This window comes from Nuphar pumila, chromosome 4 (genome assembly GCF_984573655.1).
Source record: "Nuphar pumila chromosome 4, dmNupPumi1.hap1.1, whole genome shotgun sequence".
Lineage (NCBI taxonomy): Eukaryota > Viridiplantae > Streptophyta > Magnoliopsida > Nymphaeales > Nymphaeaceae > Nuphar > Nuphar pumila.
Window position 1 is genome coordinate 140,027,843 of NC_143252.1, and position 20,359 is coordinate 140,048,201.

The following is a 20,359-nucleotide window of genomic DNA, read 5'->3' on the forward strand; positions in this document are numbered from 1 at the left end:
GTTTTGGGATTAATAGAAAAATTATGAACCTCTCACTGGGAAGTCCTAGATTTTTTGTATTCTCTCAAGGGTGGTTGGAAGGAATTCAATATGAGACCGACGGTTGAATCTGGTGTTCAACCACCACACCTCTCTCTCTCTCTCTCTCTCTCTCGTCCCTCCCTTGTTAGTGCGTTTAGTGAGAGAGTGTGGGCACTAAAAAGGGTCTAGTGAGAGAGAGAAGGGGGATGGCCGTGGGGGCTCTAACGGTCATCGGGCCGGTGAGGGATTTCGGGAGAGAAAAGCTCACCTTCACCGTCTACATCACATGCATCGTTGCAGCCACCGGAGGCCTCATCTTCGGCTACGACATCGGCATCTCAGGTCTCTCTCTCTCTCTCTCTCTCTCTCTCTCTCTCTCTTTGTTTGGATGGCACGCAATGATGCTACTTTTGGTCAAATTCCGGTCATACTTAATAATCTTGTCCATAAAATCTTGGTTGATGTATACGCGATTCTACGTATGCATCTTAGAGACCTCTCCTTCCATCTGAACAACGTTCACTCATCGGTGGTTCCTTCTTATCCAGAGGATCCTGGTTGAGCTTGGCTTTGTTGTTTGTTGGTAGCTGTATGTAGTTTCTTTTTCTTTTGCTTTTGTTTTTCTATATTTTAGTTTTGTTTTTCTATTTTGTTCCGTTTATGGGTTCAACATTTTGTTGATCTTCATGAGTGATAAAGTTGATCCTCTCTCTCTCTCTCTCTCTCTCTCTCTCTCTCTTTTTGTCAGTCTTTTCAAGCCTCTAAAACTTACTTGGCTAATCCAGTCAAGCCAATATTTGTAAATGGTCTATGCTAAACCTAGAATAAGAGTCGATCAGCCTCGGAGGCAGGGATCCTAGCCTTCGAGTTTTATGCTGCTGGCACAATGGCGATAGGTATGGCAAGCTGAGCCAGCACGACCAGCTCTTCGTGCTGGCTGCGGTTTCTTCGGGTTATAAAAAAAAAAGTTCACAAACCACCAAACTTGACTCTAATTCTAGAGTTAAGGGATGGGACCCATGTTGTGAAAGGTGGGGACAGAGCTTCCACTTATCTAGAGGGTTGGCTCTCGAGATGGACGGTCATGCTGACTTGATCGGTGAAACGTGTGGGACGCTACTTGCTTCTTCAGGTGGCGTGATGACGATGGAGTCGTTCTTGAAGAGGTTCTTCCCTTCGGTGCTGAGGAAGATGAGCAAGGCAAAACAGAATGACTACTGCATGTATGACAGCCAGCTCCTCACGTCCTTCACCTCCTCCCTCTACATAGCCGGCTTGGTGGCTTCGCTTGGAGCCAGCCGAGTGACGCGGGCACTCGGCCGCAGAGCTACCATGCTCCTCGGCGGTGCGACGTTCCTAGCAGGGGCAGCCATTAACGGTGCCGCGATCAATGTGGCCATGCTCATCCTCGGTCGCATCTTGCTCGGTTTCGGAGTCGGCTTCACCAACCAGGTAAACTCATGATCTTCCTAGCCTAGCTCACTCCCTTTGTCAAGTTCCATGGATAACTTGTTGCATGGACTAGCTCATTTGTGGCTTAGGTATGGTCATCATGGTTTACGCTTACTCTCATAAAAAACCTTAACTATGTAAATGCGGGCTTTGTGGGGTCCCTGTGTTTGGTTAGAGACAATAGCTGGAAATCCGGTTGGTCAAGTTTTTTACTCTAACCGAGCCGAGCCGGGATTTAGATATAAAATTTATCTCTATGTTTTATTATGAGAACAAAAAATTAAGAATATATAAAAATAAGTCTACATATAAAATTTCAGCTCGTCTATCAGAAAACAAAAAGTCTATATATAAAATAAAATATTTTGTCTTAAAAAAATTATGAAAAAAAACTAAACAACTACCCTTTTGTACAACTCCTAATTGAAGAAAACTTTGACAAGATTAACAATGCATCTTGTCAATAATTGCGAGGAAGGAAAAAACTAATTTTAAAACACTTATATGTCAAAAAAGTGTTAAAAAAATGTGCACCATTGATGATACTGCATATATGAATTGAGAGGTGTATGAGCCAAAGTAAAAGTGCTGGAGATGTCATTGGAACCAAAAATCGATAGGGCCAGCTATGAAGCTATTTCTTAACCTCTATTATTGATATACTAACCTTACAATAACAAATAGCTACCTTCTATAATAACCACTTTCTCAATTAAAGCCATGTAACAAAACTGTTTAGTTGTAAGGTAGAATGGTCATGAAAAATTGACAATCAAGAACATCAAGGAGAGAGGGAGAGAGAGGATGAGAGAGAGATCATTAGGTGAGATTTTAATATAACTTTGTATGCAAAAATTACACTAGTGCCATGTAACACTTCAAAATTTTGGAAAAAAAATGCACAAATGCCCAATATTTTCCTTCAATAGACACATCGTACCGTTGTCATTTAACACAAAGTTATAAAAGAGCTAATTTTTTTTTTGCCTCAACTATTCTTATATTTTTATAAAATTTATGATAGGATAGGATTTAAATTTTCTTTCCACTGTCGCTACTATCGTAATGCACACTTTTACTCACTCCGGATCGGGTGCAATAAGCACGCCATCACCCTCCATCAGGTCATGGGTCCCAAACCTGACAGGCCCTGTCCCAAAGATGGAGGGTGATCAGGTGCTTAATGTGAAAAGATAAGGTGCATTATGATTGCACAAATATTTGTGCATTAAACACCTGATCACCCTCCATCTTGGAGACAGGCCTGTCAGTTGTGGGGCCCAAGGCCTGATGGAGGGCAAGCAGGTTCTTAATGCACAAATTTTGTGCCATGTGATTGCACCAGATCCGGACTCCTCTCTTCTCTTTTCATATTATTATCATCACTATCATCTTTGCAATTGTTGTTTGTTATTAATATATTGTTGTATTGCTACAAATCAAACCATAAACTGGATAACGTGGATGGATTTATGAATTATCAGTCAAAAAATTTCAATTGCAGTTTTACCCCCTCCTCTGACAAAAGAAGGAAATTATTATTTCCTCAAAGTTGAAGAAAACGGGAGAATTTATTATTGTTTTGGGAAAATTAAGCAAGGAATCCAGAGATCGGCTAAGTGCCATGGCTATTTGACACAGCCAATCATGACAGCATTTCATGTGGGGCCTACACTCTGTAGGTGTGGACCCCATGCAATGAAGTTATGTGATTGGCTAGTATCACATAGCCATGGCACCTAACCACACCTTTGATCTCAACTCGGAAAAATGGGCCACATTTTGTAATGTTCACTTTCATGTACTTGGGAAGTTAGCTGTAGGGGCTGGTAAACAAGCAGAATGAACCAAACGCGTCATATTTGGGATCAGCTTGTTTACCAGTAGATTGAGCTTGTGACTCGGCTTGTGTTCTTGTTTGGCCGAACTGAGCTTGAGTTCGGCTTGTCCCCAAATGAAACAAGCCAATAAGGGCTTGTTTGTGTAGCGACATTCTATGTTATTTCTACATGGAATATATGTATTTTTTATACATTATATTTAATAGTTCATATATATATATATATATATATATATATATATATATATATATATATATATATATATATATATATATATATATATATAGGAAAATTAAAACTTACCTAATAGAAAACCTTATAAACCTACCCATTAAGAAACATTCATCGGATTTTTGGTATTTTTTCAAAATTTTGACCTTACAGATGTGTTCAGCATGATTGATTTACTAGAAATCAGAACTTGGATCATGCATTTTGGATGGAAAAAATGGTATTTGGAGCCTAAAAATTTTATGAAATTGTAGGCCATTGATTTTTTAAACCTTATAAAAACATATCCATGCATTGGAATTAAATGCGCCAAGAACTCATTCATACAAAAACAAGCCCATAAATCACATATGTAAGGTAGGAATTTAAAAAAAAAAACACCAAAAATCCTATAAATATTTTTTAGTGGGTAGGTTAGGAAGGCTTTCTATTGGGTATGTTTTCATTCTCATATATTTACGAGTGTGTGAGCTCTCTCAAGTTGAGCAGAGTTGAACACCGTGTGTTAGGGCTCGACTTGTTTATGTTAAACAAGCTGCTCATGGCTTGGCTCGCCAGCTATACAAACTGAGCACGAACAAATTTGTGGCAGGTCCAGCCGTTGCGGTATGCAAACATAGGTAGCCCATATTTAAATGGATCCTTCAGTACGATCCAATTCTTGCTTTATGAGCTGTTTGGTTACTGTTGCAGGCTTTGACTTAATAGTCGGGTGTGAGTTGGTCGGTTCAGATGTCCTGATCCGAATAAAGATTCTTGTCCAATGGATATGGATCCAACCCAGCAAACCCTTGTAGTTCGGTGTCTGAACGTCTCAAAACCATGTTTATGGCAGGGCCCTGAATGTGTCAGAGTTAACTGGACAGGGTCAGCTTTAGAAGGGTTTGGCACAGGGTCTGGATCCTCATTATATTATGCCTAGATACATCCGGTATGGATCAAGATGGTAAAAACTAGACCCGGTAAATTGACTAAAATTAAGCTCTGTTTTGAAATCTCTTTGTACGTTGAATTGCTAGATCCTGTCAGTTCTGAAGTCAAACCCAGGGTTGGTTTATAGACTTTCAAACCGAACACAGGTCCATATACTGCTTGGACATATGGGTCCAACTCAAATATCCAGAAATCCCAACTTATCCCAGATTTCTGGAAAATTGGTATTTCCATCATTTACACATTTTGCTGCTTCTGGAGCAGGCTACCCCAGTGTATCTCTCAGAGATGGCTCCACCAAAATGGCGTGGCGCATTCAACACCGGCTTCCAGCTCTTCATAGCCATTGGCGTGGTAGCCGCCAACCTGATCAACTATGGCACGGCTAAGATCCATGGCTGGGGCTGGCGGCTGTCACTCGGGCTTGCCGTGGTCCCGGCACTGATCATGACCATCGGTGCGCTGCTTGTGCCCGACACTGCCAGCAGCCTGATACAACGTGGTAAGATGGATGACGCGAGGCGTGCCCTGCAGCGGGTCCGCGGACATGGAGCCGACATTGAAACCGAGCTGCAATGCCTAGCCGAAGATAGTGAGAGGTCCCAAGCCGTGAAGAAGCCCTTCAGAAACATACTTAAGCGCCGATATCGACCTCAATTCGTGATGTCGATTGCGATCCCATGTTTCCAGCAGCTCACCGGGATCAATGTGATTGCATTCTATGCACCAGTTCTGTTTCGAAGTGTCGGCTTCGGGAGCAACTCGTCACTCATGGCTGCTGTGATACTCGGCTTGGTCAATCTGGTCTCCATTCTTATCTCGACTTACATCGTTGACCGGTATGGCAGGAAAATTTTATTCATGGAGGGTGGGATTCAGATGATCTTATGCTTGGTAAGGGACCATCTTACTCTCTTCACTGCTATCCACATGTGCAATGTGATTGCACACTTTTTTGTGTCTAAATACAGCCTCAGCTGTGGGGCCCATAGTTAGCAATACGTAAACCTTATTTGAAAGGTCTCACATTAAAAAAGATGGCTGAGAAAATCGGTATGAAAGAATGAGTCGCAACAAAATTGGCAAACTACACTTACGGGTTTAATTAGATTTTAATTTTACAAAAGTGTATATATATGAGAAACTAGTTAGGACATAAGAACAATGAGATTCAGATTCAAGAATCATTATGATCTGAATCCAAGATCTGATCTAGTTGGATCCATAACTGAGCTCTTTTGAAAAGTATTTTACTTAAATATAAGTTTTCATGTTCTAAACGCTTCTCTCAAAAAAACGCATTTTTTTTGCTGATTTTTTTTTAAAAAGGACGAAGTTTCAATTGTTTTTTTTTTTTTTCATTTTCAATTTTTTATTGAAAAATGTGTGTTAAACAGAGTTTTGCTAACTACGGTGGGGCCCAACATCTGATGTTGGGTGTTTAGCTGCAGCAGCACACTTAAAGTGTGCAATGGCATTGCACCTGATCTCAATTCTGTTGTGTAACTTAAGAATGCGTTTGAGGGCTTTGGATCTCAAATCCAAGAACCTAAGGTGGTGCGGAGCAATGCTGAAAAGGAACCCTCGCCAAAGCAAGGAAAATCCCAGGTTGGGCTCCACGACCACACCCTGCCTTATGAAAGCTATGGACACATCTGCACGTTGGTGGGGTTCGATTCAATGCCTTCATCTCAAGGCCCTCACAACCACCCCCGCCCGCCACGTGGGCTACCCCTGAAATGATCTTGTTTGAAAGAGAGTTGAATCAAGTTACGGGTCCCATGCATTGATCCGCGTATCGCTGGATCTCTATAAAATTCCAAGGCATTCAAGGATCTCTATAAGGGAGTTTGTGGCCTTAATTATAACTGGGTATGCTTTTACAATAATGGAGTCTTTTGAGACTGGGTAATGAGCCAATTAGGAGTTGGGATAAAGGGATCGCTTAAGTGCCTGCCTATGTGACCACTACAGGGCGTCTCCTGTGTGGCCATCAAGGTGGTGGTTGGAGTGTGCTAAGATGAAGGCACCTGATCAAACCCCCTTTCAGAGGTGGGCGACTTAAGGCAAGATGGTCATGGAGCCCCACCTGAGGTTTTCCTTGCTTCGGCGTAGGTTTTTCATCATAAAAAAAAAGGTGCCTACCTACGCGACACATGCCCTGTGTTCCATAGGTCTCTGTATCTCTTTGAAGCCAATTAGGCAACAATCTTTTATAGATGGTTGAAGTATTTGGCTTGCAAGCAATGAGTTTAGAGATCAAATCCTATTGCTTATACCTTTGAAACAATGCCTTTATTTTGTAAGTGAGCCAGTCTGTGCTTGGCTCAATAGGTTTAGAGTCCAAATTCTGTTGTCTCTAATTTCAATTTTTTCATAAATAAGCGAGCTAGAGTTACTCATTTAACTCGAGTTAGCCAGGAGCTCGAACTTGGCTCATTTAACTCAGGCTCGCCATGAGCTCAAGGTCAGCTCGGCTCACCGCTAGAATGAGCCAAGTTTGAACACCCTCTGCTTGGTTCGATCGGCTCGTTTACCAGCCCTACGTGTTAGAGATTGATCCTATTTTCTTTTTTTGCCTGAGGAACATGAGACCCTTGATTGTGGGGAGGACTATTCCCCCCCCCCCAAAAAAAAAAAAATTAAAAAAACATCGGTTCCCTTCATTAACCAAAAAAAAAAAAGTTGCTTGCAGAATCATACTAGTAGTTACTGAACAATAGTTTTAGATTTCAATTCCAAACCCTCAATGGAGAACCCCCCAACTTCATGAAATTTATTATGACAATGTTCTTGTTTTCCTTGGTCTGGCTTTGATCCGGTGGGAAGGCGGCTGTTGCATGTGTTCTTGGTGTGAAGATAGGGAGCTCAGGCACAACACAATTGTCAAAGGGTGATGCAGTGCTGGTGCTGGTGCTCATGTGTGCCTATGCAGCTGGGTTCGGTTGGTCTTGGGGACCCCTCAGTTGGCTGGTCCCAAGTGAGATCTTCCCCTTAGAGATACGCCCAGCTGGTCAAAGCATAACTGTGGCGGTCAACTTCGCCACCACATTTCTGCTGGCCCAGGTCTTCCTCTCCATGCTCTGCCATTTCAAGTATGGAATTTTCCTGTTTTATGCCGGATTTATCGCGATCATGACGGTTTTCATCGCCGCGTTCCTGCCGGAAACCAAGGGGGTGCCACTGGAGGCCATGGAAAAAGTGTGGGAGAAGCATTGGTACTGGAGACAGTTTGTGGTAACTGGATCCAGCACCGAAGACAGATGGATGTCACTAACATTTGATACTTGAAGACTACCACTGTGGGCTGTTTTTTTTTTTTGATATTTACATGGAGAAACTGCCCCAGGATCAGAGACCTAGCTATGCTGGCTCTGCCTGCCGTACTTACGGTCGGTCGCTGGCAGCGTAAAACTCCGTGAGCTGTTTATTTGCTGTTTTTTAATCTAACACCAGGAAAATGATGTAACAGTGCCCACAAGAGGCCATATCTCTGCCGTTCATCTCATAGGTGGATGGCAGCAGGGTGCCTCTCTTTATTCAATTTCCTCTTTTCTTGTGTCCTTGCTTTGGGGCTATGTCACAAAGATACTGGTATGACCTGATTGGCGACATGAGTTTAGCTTGAAACATGACAGAAAAAAAATATTTAATAAATACAAAATTGTTTTTTTATATTTTCAAATATAAAAAAATCATTTATTAAAATATTATTAAAAACTATGTAACATCTCTCTCTCCTGCGTAGTTTTGGTATAAATTCTGAACTTTGATGGAGAAAAACTGCAACTTGCAACTGAACTATGTGAGTTTCTTATTGCATATTCTGGCATGATACCATGTTTACAGAAGCAACCACACTTCTCCAAAGTCACAAGTTGACTCCAAAATATTTGCACAAAGTCAGGCAAAGTTGAGGTCCCTTTTAGATAATAGACTAAAATATTGCAGGTAGCTGTACAAAATCATGCCCACACTTTTTGCACCTAATCTTGTAACAGGTTTTCCTAGTAATATACCAAACTTCTATTTTACACACCATAACTCGACTGCTGCATTTGAGATCCAACGCAGGCATGGGTGTGCCCCCTCCACTCTGAACTATTACAATGTGTATGTATAAAGTCTAGTTGAAACTGGTGATTAACTTCTAATCATCAGCAGTCTAGTTGAAACTAGTGATGAACTTCTAATAATCGGTATCAGAACATATTTTGATTGCTTCTGAAATTAGTTCCCTTCCCAAGTTCTAAATAGCAGGAGTTTGGAAGGTTTCATTTTGTAGTGAACATGTATCAAAGATACCATCACAGTTGCAACCAATCCAAATGTATGTACGCTTGTTCATAATCTGTTTATCACTTGAAAGGGATACACCAACTAGATTTAAAATGATGTCACTGCATTGAAATCTTGCTAAAATTATGAGAATATGGTTTGCTTCGTGCCTCCTCTATGTTCTTGATTCGGAAAATTGATAAAAATATGCAAGAAGAAATCATATTACTTTAAAACAAGTCAGCAAAATACTGCTTATCCCTTTTCACCACATCACTGACAATTTCGAGAGCTTGTTGTTGTAGCAGGAGGGAATAAGCTAATTTTTATGACAGAAATACCAGTTATAGTACCTAGCAGCCAAAGATGAATCCTTCCAAGAACATAGAGGTGAGCGTTAGGAAAATATTGTTCCTAACCTCAGGCTACACAACCATGATTTGCCATCTGATACATGGGGTTATGGGTGATCACAATCAGCACTTCTGGATTCTCATTATAAACCACAGGAATACCTCTAAATGCCATGAACAAGGTCAGCAACACTGATACCAGAGAAAGTCTCAATCAAATAGGAGGAAGAAACAACTGCATTAACAGGATACACAAGTTCGTTGTGAAAAAGTTTTGTATTTTTTCAAAATCTATTATTTTTATCCTAACACCATAAATGTTTAAGATCTTTCATAAAAACCAAGTGCATAAAGAGATACATAGAACAATCCCATGTTATTTGGCTCAAAATATAACCTTTTGAAAACAAGGTTTTTTGTCAAAATAATCAATTCTTATTATTAAAGTCTTTTGGAGGGAAAAACCCATTTTATAAAAAATGTTTTGTCCAGTATTGATTATTGTTGGAAAACTTTATAAGTTTATAACGAGAAGGGTTGCCTTAGAGGGCAAAGCCCTAAAGGCATTAGATCTTGGGTATGTAAAATGCATGTCAAAATGAACTTCAAATATTAATATTAATATTAATATTTATATTTGGATTTGGAGCCGGACCCGATCGTGGCCCTAGTCATGACCTTGGCCTTGACCTTTACCTTTAAAAGTTTTCAAAGGTCCTTTATGACTTTTCAGTGCGGCGATACATATCCTTTTGGATAGCCTCTATGTTTAAACACCTTGGGAGGTAAGTGACAAGTGGAGCCTATGTTGTAGTGGTGGCCGCCCATGATGGGACGTTAGTGACGTGTGACACCCATGGCGGGTCGGTGGCCGCCCAGGATGGGCGAGTTACCTTGCACCACTTAGTTTGGTATACCTCAGCTGTTTTATATGGAAAAAGATTTTTAAAACACGAGTTAACTTCTTTTATTTTTTTGTTTTTTCTCGAGTCTCTCTCAACTTGTGAAGTTGTTCAAGTAACTTTGTCACGGTGACTAACCTACCTAGTGTCAAGGGAGGTTAGTATTACACGAGAGATGTAGGCTTGGTTATATAGCCCCACTGTACCCAGGCTAAATCCTGATGGGGCAACTATCGCTTTCAAGACAATGTCTTTGTTGCGCACCTCCAAGTTTTGATCCCAACGATCTAAGAAGCATTCTACCAACTATCCATCGGAGAACTTTACATACAAAAATTTCAACAAAAGAACCCTCAATTTTCTAGAAAATGACCCACAACAAGAAAGGAAAAAACAAGGGTTCTAGAATATTCCTCACAACAATTTTAGAATGAATGCTTAACCTTGTCTTATGAAGCAGAGGGCTAGAGATCTGATTATCACCCAGTAAAGTCACTGGGAGTCCCATTTCAGACATCAGAACACTTAGGATCTCTTGAAAATTAAACACTTGGGGTCTCAGTCCACCTTTAAATGAATTAGAATACCAGTCTCCATGTTGTAACTGTTCCTCAAAATCTATTGGATGGAAATTCAGCAAGAACAACCACCAACTTGTTGTTTTGTTTGAGAAGAATGTACAGTCGGCTTCAGATTCACATCAACCTTATCTTCAGTCTTTGTTGAAGTGAGTGTCTTCATTCCTGGGAATGCAGCAACAATCTTCCGATGTTGTCATCTCTTTGAGTTTGACCAAGTGTAAGATTGGGTTTTGACTTGGATCTAGATCCTTTATATCCTGAGCCCCCTTGAAGGATCCTGCTATCTTAACAACTTTGGATCTTGGAGCAGAGTTCTCTTTATTAAGATCTTGAATAAGATGCAAAACCACCAAAGCCATATTGGATCCTGGATCCTCTATGGACAACCTTCTACTCCGTTTAGCTCCAATAGATTTGACATTAGTGATGTATAGGGCCTTACTCTCAACTCTCAAGAGCTTACTTGCAGGGAGGTAAATTCGATATACCTTCTCAATGACTTAGAAAAAGGCAACAAAGTTTTTTTACCTTTCAATTCATTTTTTTACTATGGTGCTTGAGCCACATTCTAGCTCACGGGCTCTTTAGAAATAGTCAACAAAAAATCACCTTTCAAGTCATTTTTTACTATGGTAATTGAGGACGTATTACCAAGTTGTATTCTTGCTCACACGACTCCTTAGAAGTAGTCCACAAAAAATCAGCTACCTCATGTGGGAGGTCCTCGTCGGAGGATACCTTAGATAGCATGGCAGCAATTACCACTTTTAAAGGAGCCCCCAAGGACGTTTCTGTTGGGGTTAAAACGGACGTATTGGGTCTCCTCATAAGTGTGAATCAATGAAAACAATAAAGCAATGACAGTGAAAGAAATAAAACCAAAATAAACCAACAGCAGAAACAAAACAACACACAACGATTTACGTGATTCCCTCTCAACTGAGGTACATCCACAGCGACCAACAGGTCAGCAACTTCCACTTTCTTCAAATAAAGATTCCAGAGTGGCCAAAAGTCATAAGCCGTACAAACACACAAGATGTAACGAAATGAACAAGAAGATATACCTCACTGAAAAACAAAGAACGAATGATCTGAAGAACCAGCTTGAAGAAGTTGTCCTGAAAGAAGTGTAGCAGCACTTTTTGCTTTTTGTTCACTCTACACCCTTTCGATGCCCTAAAAAGAGTTTCTCACTCCTTTTCGCTCTCTTCTACTTCTTTTTTCGCTCTCTCATCCATCCTTTAAATAGAGGACGAAACCCGCAATTAATGTGGAAGACTAAATATTTTGCACAGCTTACAATGCGCCTGAAGCGCATTAGCACAAATTGCTATCCACCTGAAGCCACAAATCTCTATCCAGCGACTACTATAAATCGCTATGCAACGATACCACAAATCGCTATCCAGCAATACTGCAATTCGCTATCCAACGAGTACTGCAAATTGCTATTCAAGTTAAAGAACTCTTCGACAAATCGTTGATCCTCAAACTCTGAACAGCTGAATCATCATTTAGCTGAGAGGACTTTTACAAATCGCTATCCACCGAATACGAAAATCGTCCTCAAGAAGATCATGTGTCGTGCTTGGAATTCTGTAGGGATAATGAATGTGCATCAAACCAATGGATCCCACAAAGGAGGGAAACCCAACAATTCTCCCCCTTCCCGACTTATGTGGAAGCTTCTTCCATTCCTGCTAGGAATCAACACTTCGCATGCTTGTCCTTGGCCAATGACTTGGTCAACATATCTGATGTATTGTCATCAGTATGCACTTTCTCCAGTTGCAACAATTTTTCATTCAAGACATCTTGAATCCAGTGGTATCAAACATCGATATGTTTTTATCTTGAATGAAACGAGGAATTCTTACTCAAGTGAATCGCACTCTGGCTATCACAGTGAAGAGCATACTCTTCTTGCTTCAAGCCCAACTCTTGCAAGAATTTCTTCACCCACAACAATTCCTTATTGGCTTCTATAATTGCGATGAACTCATCTTCTGTAGTGGAGAGAGCTACATATTTCTGTAATTTCGACTACCATGCAACTGCTCCCCCTACAAAAATAATCAAATACCCAGAAGTAGACTTTCTACTGTCTACATCACCAGCTATATCAGAATCTGTGAACCCATTAAGAATAGGTTCACCCTTTCCAAAACACAGGCTCAACTTCAAAGTACCCTGAAGATACCTCAGAATTCATTTCACTGTTGCCCAGTGTTAATTCCTTCCCTGGATTTGACAGAAATTGACTAACAACTCCAACAGCATGAGCTATGTCTGGTCGATTACAGACCATAGCATACATTAACGAACCTATTGCCGAAGTATAGAGAATTTTCTGCATCTCAATTCCTTCTTCATCATTTGCAGGACATTGACTTGAGCTAAGTTTGAAATTGCCTGCAAGTGGACAATTAACAGGCTTTGCTTTGTCCATGTTGAACCTCTCAAAAATCTTTCTGATATACTTCTCTTGTAATAACCAGATCAGCCCATGTGGTCTGTCATAAACGATTCTCATCTCAAGAATCTGCTTTGCTGAACCTAAATCCTTCATGGCAAAGGTCTCACTCAACTCCAACTTTAACTTGTTTATACTGCTGATGTCTTGGCCCACAATCATCATATCATCCACATAAAGCAAGAGAATGGTAAAATTACCATCTAAAAATTTCTTCACAAACACACAATGGTTGGTGGAGGTTCTTGAATATCCATGCTCAGTCATAAAGGAATCAAACTTCTTATACCACTATCTTGGTACTTGCTTTAATCCATACAAGCTCTTCTTCAACCTGTAGATTAGGTGCTCTTTACCCTTGTCAATGAAGCCCTCAGGTTGCTCTATATAAATTTTTTCTTCCAAATCACCATGCAAAAATGCAGTCTTCACATCAAGCTGTTCAACTTCTAAATTCATGCTTGCAGTTATACCGAGCACAGTTCAGATAAAGGACATCTTTATAATTGGTGAGAAGATTTCATTAAAATCAATTCTCTTCTTCTGAGCAAAACATTTCACTACAAGTTGTGCCTTGTATCTAGGTTGAGAGTTGATCTCATTAGTCTTCTGTCTGAAGACCCACTTGTTCTTCAACACCTTCTTCCCTTTAGGTGTCTTTACCAAATCAAAGGTGTGATTCTCATGCAATGAATTCATTTCCTCTTTCATTGTCTTAAGTCATTCAGTTTGGTTTTCGTCCTCCAAAACTTCTTCAAAAGTTTCTGACTCACCTTGATCTGTAATCATCACATACTCATTCGATGAGTATTTCTTGGATGATTGTTTCTCTCTGGTAGACCTCCTTATAGAAGTCTGAGGAAGTGACTCTTGGGGTGTTGGCTCCTCCTCAATTTATGTCTCATCATATCATTCCTTTGCATAATTGTGAGGAGATGACATCTTCTCCACGAAATCCTAGATAGTCGGCGCATCAAGGGGATCTAAGTCAACAAGATCATCTTTACTGGACTTTGATGGCTCCGACTTACCAATGTCTTCAATGGTCTAATCTTCCAAGAAGACAACATCTCGACTTCTGACCACCTTCTTATCAACAGGTTCATAGAGTCTGTAGCCAAATTCTTCGTATCCACAGCCAAGGAATATGCATTGCTTGACTTTTGGATCAAGCTTGAACCTCTCTTCCTTTGAAACATGAATAAAAGCTCTACAGCCGAACACTCTTAAGTGTCCATAAGAAGGTTTTTTCCCTGTCCAAACTTTCTCTAGAACATCTCCCTTTAAGGGAATAGAATAAGACAAGTTGATAAGATCAACTGCTGTCCTCATTGCCTCACCCCAGAAAGATCTTGATAATTTAGAGTGTGACAGTAGACATCTGACTCTCTCAAGGATGGTGTGATTCATTCTCTCAGCAACCTCATTCTGTTGAGGTGTCATTCTCACGGTCCTTTCATGATTGATGCCATGATTGGTGCAATACTGATTAAATGGCCTAATGTATTCGTCACTATTATCCGAGCGAACACACTTCAACTGCCTTCCAGTTTCTCTTTCAGTCATGGTCTGAAAATGCTTGAATGCATCTAGAACTTGGTCTTTAGTTCTTAGTGTATAAGCCCAGACTTTTCTAGAGTGATCATCAATGAAAGTCACAAAGTACAATGCACTACCAAGTGTCTTGACCTTCAAAGGTTCACAAACATCAGAATGTACAAGATCTAAAACATGAGATTTTCTAGATGCAATGCTTCTATGAAAAGAAACTTTGTTCTGTTTACCATGGAAGCAATGAACACAAAGTTCCAAAGATGTACCTGCTGCACCCGCCAGGAGCTCTTTCTTAACTAGGACTTGCAGTCTCTTCTCGCTCATATGCCTGAGCCTTCTATGCCATATCTTTGTGGACGAGACAACATTCACAACACTCTTGCAGGTCTTCACTTGCAAAGTGTAGAGGGAGCAGGTCTTAGTTCATCTTGCTACCACCAAGGAACCCTTGGTTAACTTCCACCTTCCATCACTAAAGGTGTTGTTGTAGCCCTCGTCATCTAACTTTTCGGCAGAGATCAAATTCAATCGGATGTCTGGTACATGCCTCACATCTTTCAGCAACAATTTGCAGCCAACGTTTGTTTCCAAGCAAATGTCGTCAATGCCAACAATCTTCGACACATCTTTATTTCCCATTTGGATATTCCCAAAATCACCTTGCGAGTAGGAAGTGAAGAAATCAGCCCATGAGGTAACATGAAATGAAACTCTAGAGTCAATAACCCAATCAGTCTCCTGACCGATCAGATTGATGTTAATGCCATCACATATAACAATGAGGTCTCCATCTATGACTGCGGTTGTGGCACTCTGCTTTTCTTCTGAGCTCTTCTCTTTGCTCTACTCCTTGAACTTCAGCTTCCAACATTCCCGCTTCATATGCCCCTTCTTGTGGCAATAATAACACTCGACATCTTTCTTTGAGCTCGAGTATGAGTGACCTCTGGATTTGTCACGGTAGTGCGGAGCCTTGCTCTTACTCCTGCTTCTCTCCCGGTTTTCAATCACAAGTGCCTCAGAGGTAGAAGGACCTTATGACTTTCTTCTCGTCTCTTCATTCAGAAGACTATTGGTAACTTGGCTCATTGTTACCGTTTCATTAGGTGCGGAGTTACTGACTGTGACCATCAAGGTTTCCCAACTCTCGGGAAGGGAACTAAGGAGCAACAAGGCTTGCAACTCATCATCAAAAGTGATTTTCATTGTAGCCAACTGATTTACAATGCTTTTGATCTCATTTAAATGCTCTGCAATAGAGTTGCCCTCTTTGTATTTGAGGTTCACAAGCTTTAAAAATAGAAAAGCCTTATTCATTATCGTCTTTCTATCATAAAGACTTTTCAGTTTAGTCTAAAGACCATGCGTCGAAGTTTTTGTGGATACATGATGAAAGATACTATCATCTATCCATTGCCGAATAAAATCGACAGTCTTTCGGTCTAACTTTCTTCATTCGTCATCTTTCATCTCTTTTGGTTTGCTACTATCACCCTCTGTAGGTCTATCCAGATCTTTACAAACCAAAAAGTCTTATATTTTTGTTTTTCACGTCATCCAGTTTGTGCCATTCAAACTGATCATGCGACCGACGTTGTTCTCCATGACTCACACACAAATATATGACAAACGGAGACTAGAAACCAAAGCTCTGATACCAAATGTTGGGGTTAAAACGAACGTACCGAGTCTCCCCACAAGTGTGAATCAATGAAAACAATAAAGCAATGACAGTGAAAGAAATACAACCAAAACAAACCAACAGCGAAAACAAAATAGCACACAATGATTTACGTGGTTCCCTCTCAACTAAGGTACGTCCACGGTGACCAATAGGTCAACAACTTTCATTTTCTTCAAACAAAGATTACAGAGTGGCCAAAAGGCATAAGCTTTACAAATACACAAGGTGTAACGAAATGAACAAGAGAATATACCTCACTGAGGAACAAAAAATGAATGATCTGAAGAACCAGCTTGACGAAGTTGTCCTGAAAAAAGTGTAGTAGCACTTCTTGCTTTTTGTTCACTCCACACCCTTTCGATGCCCTAAAAAGAGTTTCTCACCCTTTTTTGCTCTCTTCTGCTTCTTCTTTTGCTCTCTCATCCATCCCTTAAATAGAGGACGAGACATGCATTTAATATAAAAGACTAAACGTCTTGCACAACTTACAATGCGCCTGAAGCGCGTTAGCACAAATCGTTATCCACCTGAAGCCACAAATCGCTATCCAGCGACTACTACAAATTGCTATGCAGCGATACCACAAATCGCTATCCAGCGATAATACAAATCGCTATCGAGCGAGTACTCCAAATCGCTATTCAGGTTAAAGCACTCTTTGCCAAATTGTTATCGGCAAATCGCTGATCCTCAAACTCTAAATAGTTGAATCATCATTCAGCTGAGAGGACTTATACAAATCGCTATCTAGCGAATACAAAAATTGTCTTCAAGAAGATCAGGCATCGTGCTTGGAATTCTGCAGTGATACTGAATGTGCATCGAACCAATGGATCCCACAAAGGATGGAAACCCAACAGTTTCTTTAGATTTTGTTGCACGTTCAGGAGGCTGATGAGCCGCCTGATCTACGTCCATCGAGTGACCAGATCCCGACGCCGACAAGCATGATTCTGGCCTGCCCTGCGAAGCATGAACAACGCCAGTCTGTTCACCTACTACATCTCTCGTCTGCAACTCACCATTCTCTCTTGAATCCATTCATTCTTCACCAAGGACAGCAAATGGATTCTTGTTCACGTTTTGAACAGGGTCCTTTTTGCAAATCTTCTTGGATTTAACTTGGTGCCAGCCATCCATTAGATCTTTTGGCTCAGATGTGGAAGTTGGTTGAGAGGGCCTGCACCTTTCATCACCATGGTAGGAAGATCCACGTAGCAAGCAAAATATGAACAGAGATTCATATTCCACCAGTTGCTTGAATGGTCGTGGCCCAACATGACCTCGATCTCTCTTGCTGAAACGAAATTTGGAGGAACTTCAAGGCATATTCGAGCATATTGCATCCTGCTCAACTTTCTCGTGCGTTCGTCAACCTCTAACAGCTTCGCCACGATATTATCTGCTACACCCCAAAAATACTTTTCTCTCCAGCATTCGATAGACAGATCTTGAAGACGAATCCACAAAGGAATAGTTGATATTCTTTTCAGCTTTCATTCCATGCTCGGATCCCATTTGTGGGCAATCAAAATGCGTCGGCCAATTTCCAAAAACCTTTCCATAATATCAGTTGCATGTCCTCTTCTCTATTAACTCTGATAAGAAACAACCCATCACCACCTGAAGTGAACTGCAAATCACCAATGCCTGCCCACATCCTCCTTAAGTTCTAAACTTAAACTCCATCCTTCTTTTTTTAGCTTGATTGCCTGCAAAGCCTGCGGTGGGAGTCCAGGAAAAGGCTTTCATCCAGCCTCTACTTACATGCACAAAGATCACATTCATATTCTCCACCTGCATGGAGTGAAGTCTTCCGAATGCTTGTAAGATCGTGGTAGGTTACTTACCACTTCTGACCATGTTCTCATGGGGGAGGCCTTCTCTCCCTGCCGATAGGATGGTGACCCCGCGTCTTTGTGAGGGTCACCCGTCAACATGGATCCCATCATTTGAAATAGGATGGGTTCCATCATGCATTCAGTCTTAGCCATCCAGCAGAACCATCTAGCGGTTGCTTGGATGGCTAGGATTGAATGTATGATGCCTATTTCAAATGATGGGATCCATGTATCAGGGTCCCATCCGAGAAGCCTTGAGTCCTTGACTCTTCTCCATCGCTTCATCCATTTTTGGAAATACCTACTTTGATTCAATCTAAGATGCTATCTTTCTTTAATATTCTTGATCCAATCTAAGATGATATGTTTCTTTAATACTCTTATGACCTAAAAGCAGAAATTTTTTTTTTCAAGTAAGTCCACTGTATAAGCAATTGATATAAAGACCAATAAAATCATAAATATCTTAAATACATGTTTTTTTTATAGGCAAGATGAGGTTGGGTAAGACAAGGGGTGCACAAGAGCCAAGTTTGAGCCGAGCAAAGGCTATTCAAACTCGGTTCACTCAGAAAAACCCTTTTCAAGCTCGGCTCCAAACTCGGCTCGTTTCCAAGCCAAGCTGAGCTTTACCCGAGTTTTAAAAAAATACATCTTTCACTTTTGAAAAGGTCGATCCCCAACCTCTCCAAAATGATACAAATACCTCACCGTTAGGCCAAAGTTGTATTGGCTGCAGATTCAATACAGCAAACTTTCCAATAAAAGTTGAAAGCCTGCCCGTTAGAAAAATATTAATTGTTGTTTATACTTTTACAAACATATTTTTATATATAATATTTTTACGTAATCAAGCTTTTTGAGTTTTATCGAGTTTAGTGGTTTGATCAAACTTGGCTCATTTATGTAGATCCAGCCTGGATTTGTGTACAAGCTTGGCTCATTTGCTTTTAGAGACTAGCTCGAGCCGACCATGAGCTAGCTCTGCTCGTTGTGCATCCCTAGGTAAGATCCCCACCAGTTATACAACCGTACCATTGGGTTTTGAACTTGCAACATCAAGGGTATGTTTGATAGCACGTTCTGCATGTTGTGTGGGATAAAATATACAAAATGTACACGTTTTCTAACAAACATGGGACGCGGCAGACAATGTTCTGCGAGTGTTATTTTTGGTCTACCCCCTCCCATATTACAAAAATAATAGGTACAAGAGAAACAATTTTAACTGTTTCTCGATGGGCGTGCCCGACCTCCCCCTCTCTTGTGTAGCAGGCGGACGAGCAGAGGCGATGATGGTGGTGGTTGTTCATCATCAGCGTCGGGCGAGGCTGTTCATCACCGTCGTCTAGCAGTTGCAGAACACTCTCCTCGTAGTAGCCTTCCCTCGTAATGGTTTTATTCAAGGTTAGATGAAACCAGAGCGATAGATCCGACTGAATAAAGGGTCGTCCAGTGGTTCGACCCCTTTGGAGAGTGGGGGGAGTGGGTCGATGGAAAAGCCATTTATATCGCCTCCCAAAAGTGGAGTGATGGTGGCCTGCCTCAATCACCTGGTCGTTGTCGATCTGCTGATGGCCAATAGCCTTGGCAACCACTTCACCTCTGGCCTCGTTAAGATTGTAGAACGGAGGTCCAGGCGGCAACTCAACAAGCACATCCATTTCTGTGTTCCCTTAGACTTCGCCATTGCCATCTAAGGCCCACTGGTATAAATCATAATCTCTCTCTCTCATGCCCAGATCCTCTTATTCTGTATGATTACCTTTTATTTTCAAGAAACTTCATTCTATTGAAAATTAGGGATCATATTTTGTTTTCATTTTTAATTTTATTTTTGTTCGTTCTACGTCTAATTTAGCTTCCTCAAGAGAATCCCAAATAACATATTTGTTATGCGGAGAAAATTTGGCCTGGGTTGGAATAAAGAAAAGAAAATGTTATTTTGATGTTACTCAGGTTTGTAATGAAAATTCATAATTTGAAAGAAAAAAATGATGCATCAATTTAGCATCAAAGAGTTTTGCAATTTTAGCTTTCTTTGAATGCTGCAAGATGCATGCCAAAAGTATCTGAGTACCTCCAGTAGATGAATTTCAGCTTGAAATTAATAAGGTTTTATCGTAGAACTGTTTGAATGATGATTTCTTTTAATGCAAAGTTATTCACACTAAAGAAAACCATGATTTTTTTAATTCAGACACTACAATCT

General features: G+C 40.7%; 1 protein-coding gene across 1 annotated transcript; it reads left to right on the top strand.

Annotated features, from left to right (window-relative positions):
• The first annotated feature begins 216 nt into the window (after positions 1–216).
• On the top strand, positions 217–8,036 carry LOC149841318 (sugar transport protein 5-like). The gene is made up of 4 exons (XM_090004753.1): positions 217–363; positions 1,154–1,473; positions 4,743–5,372; positions 7,308–8,036. Exons 1-4 carry the CDS (start codon positions 228–230, stop codon positions 7,767–7,769), a joined length of 1,548 nt encoding a protein of 515 aa, XP_089860879.1. The 5' UTR covers positions 217–227; the 3' UTR covers positions 7,770–8,036.
• The last annotated feature ends 12,323 nt before the right edge of the window (positions 8,037–20,359 follow it).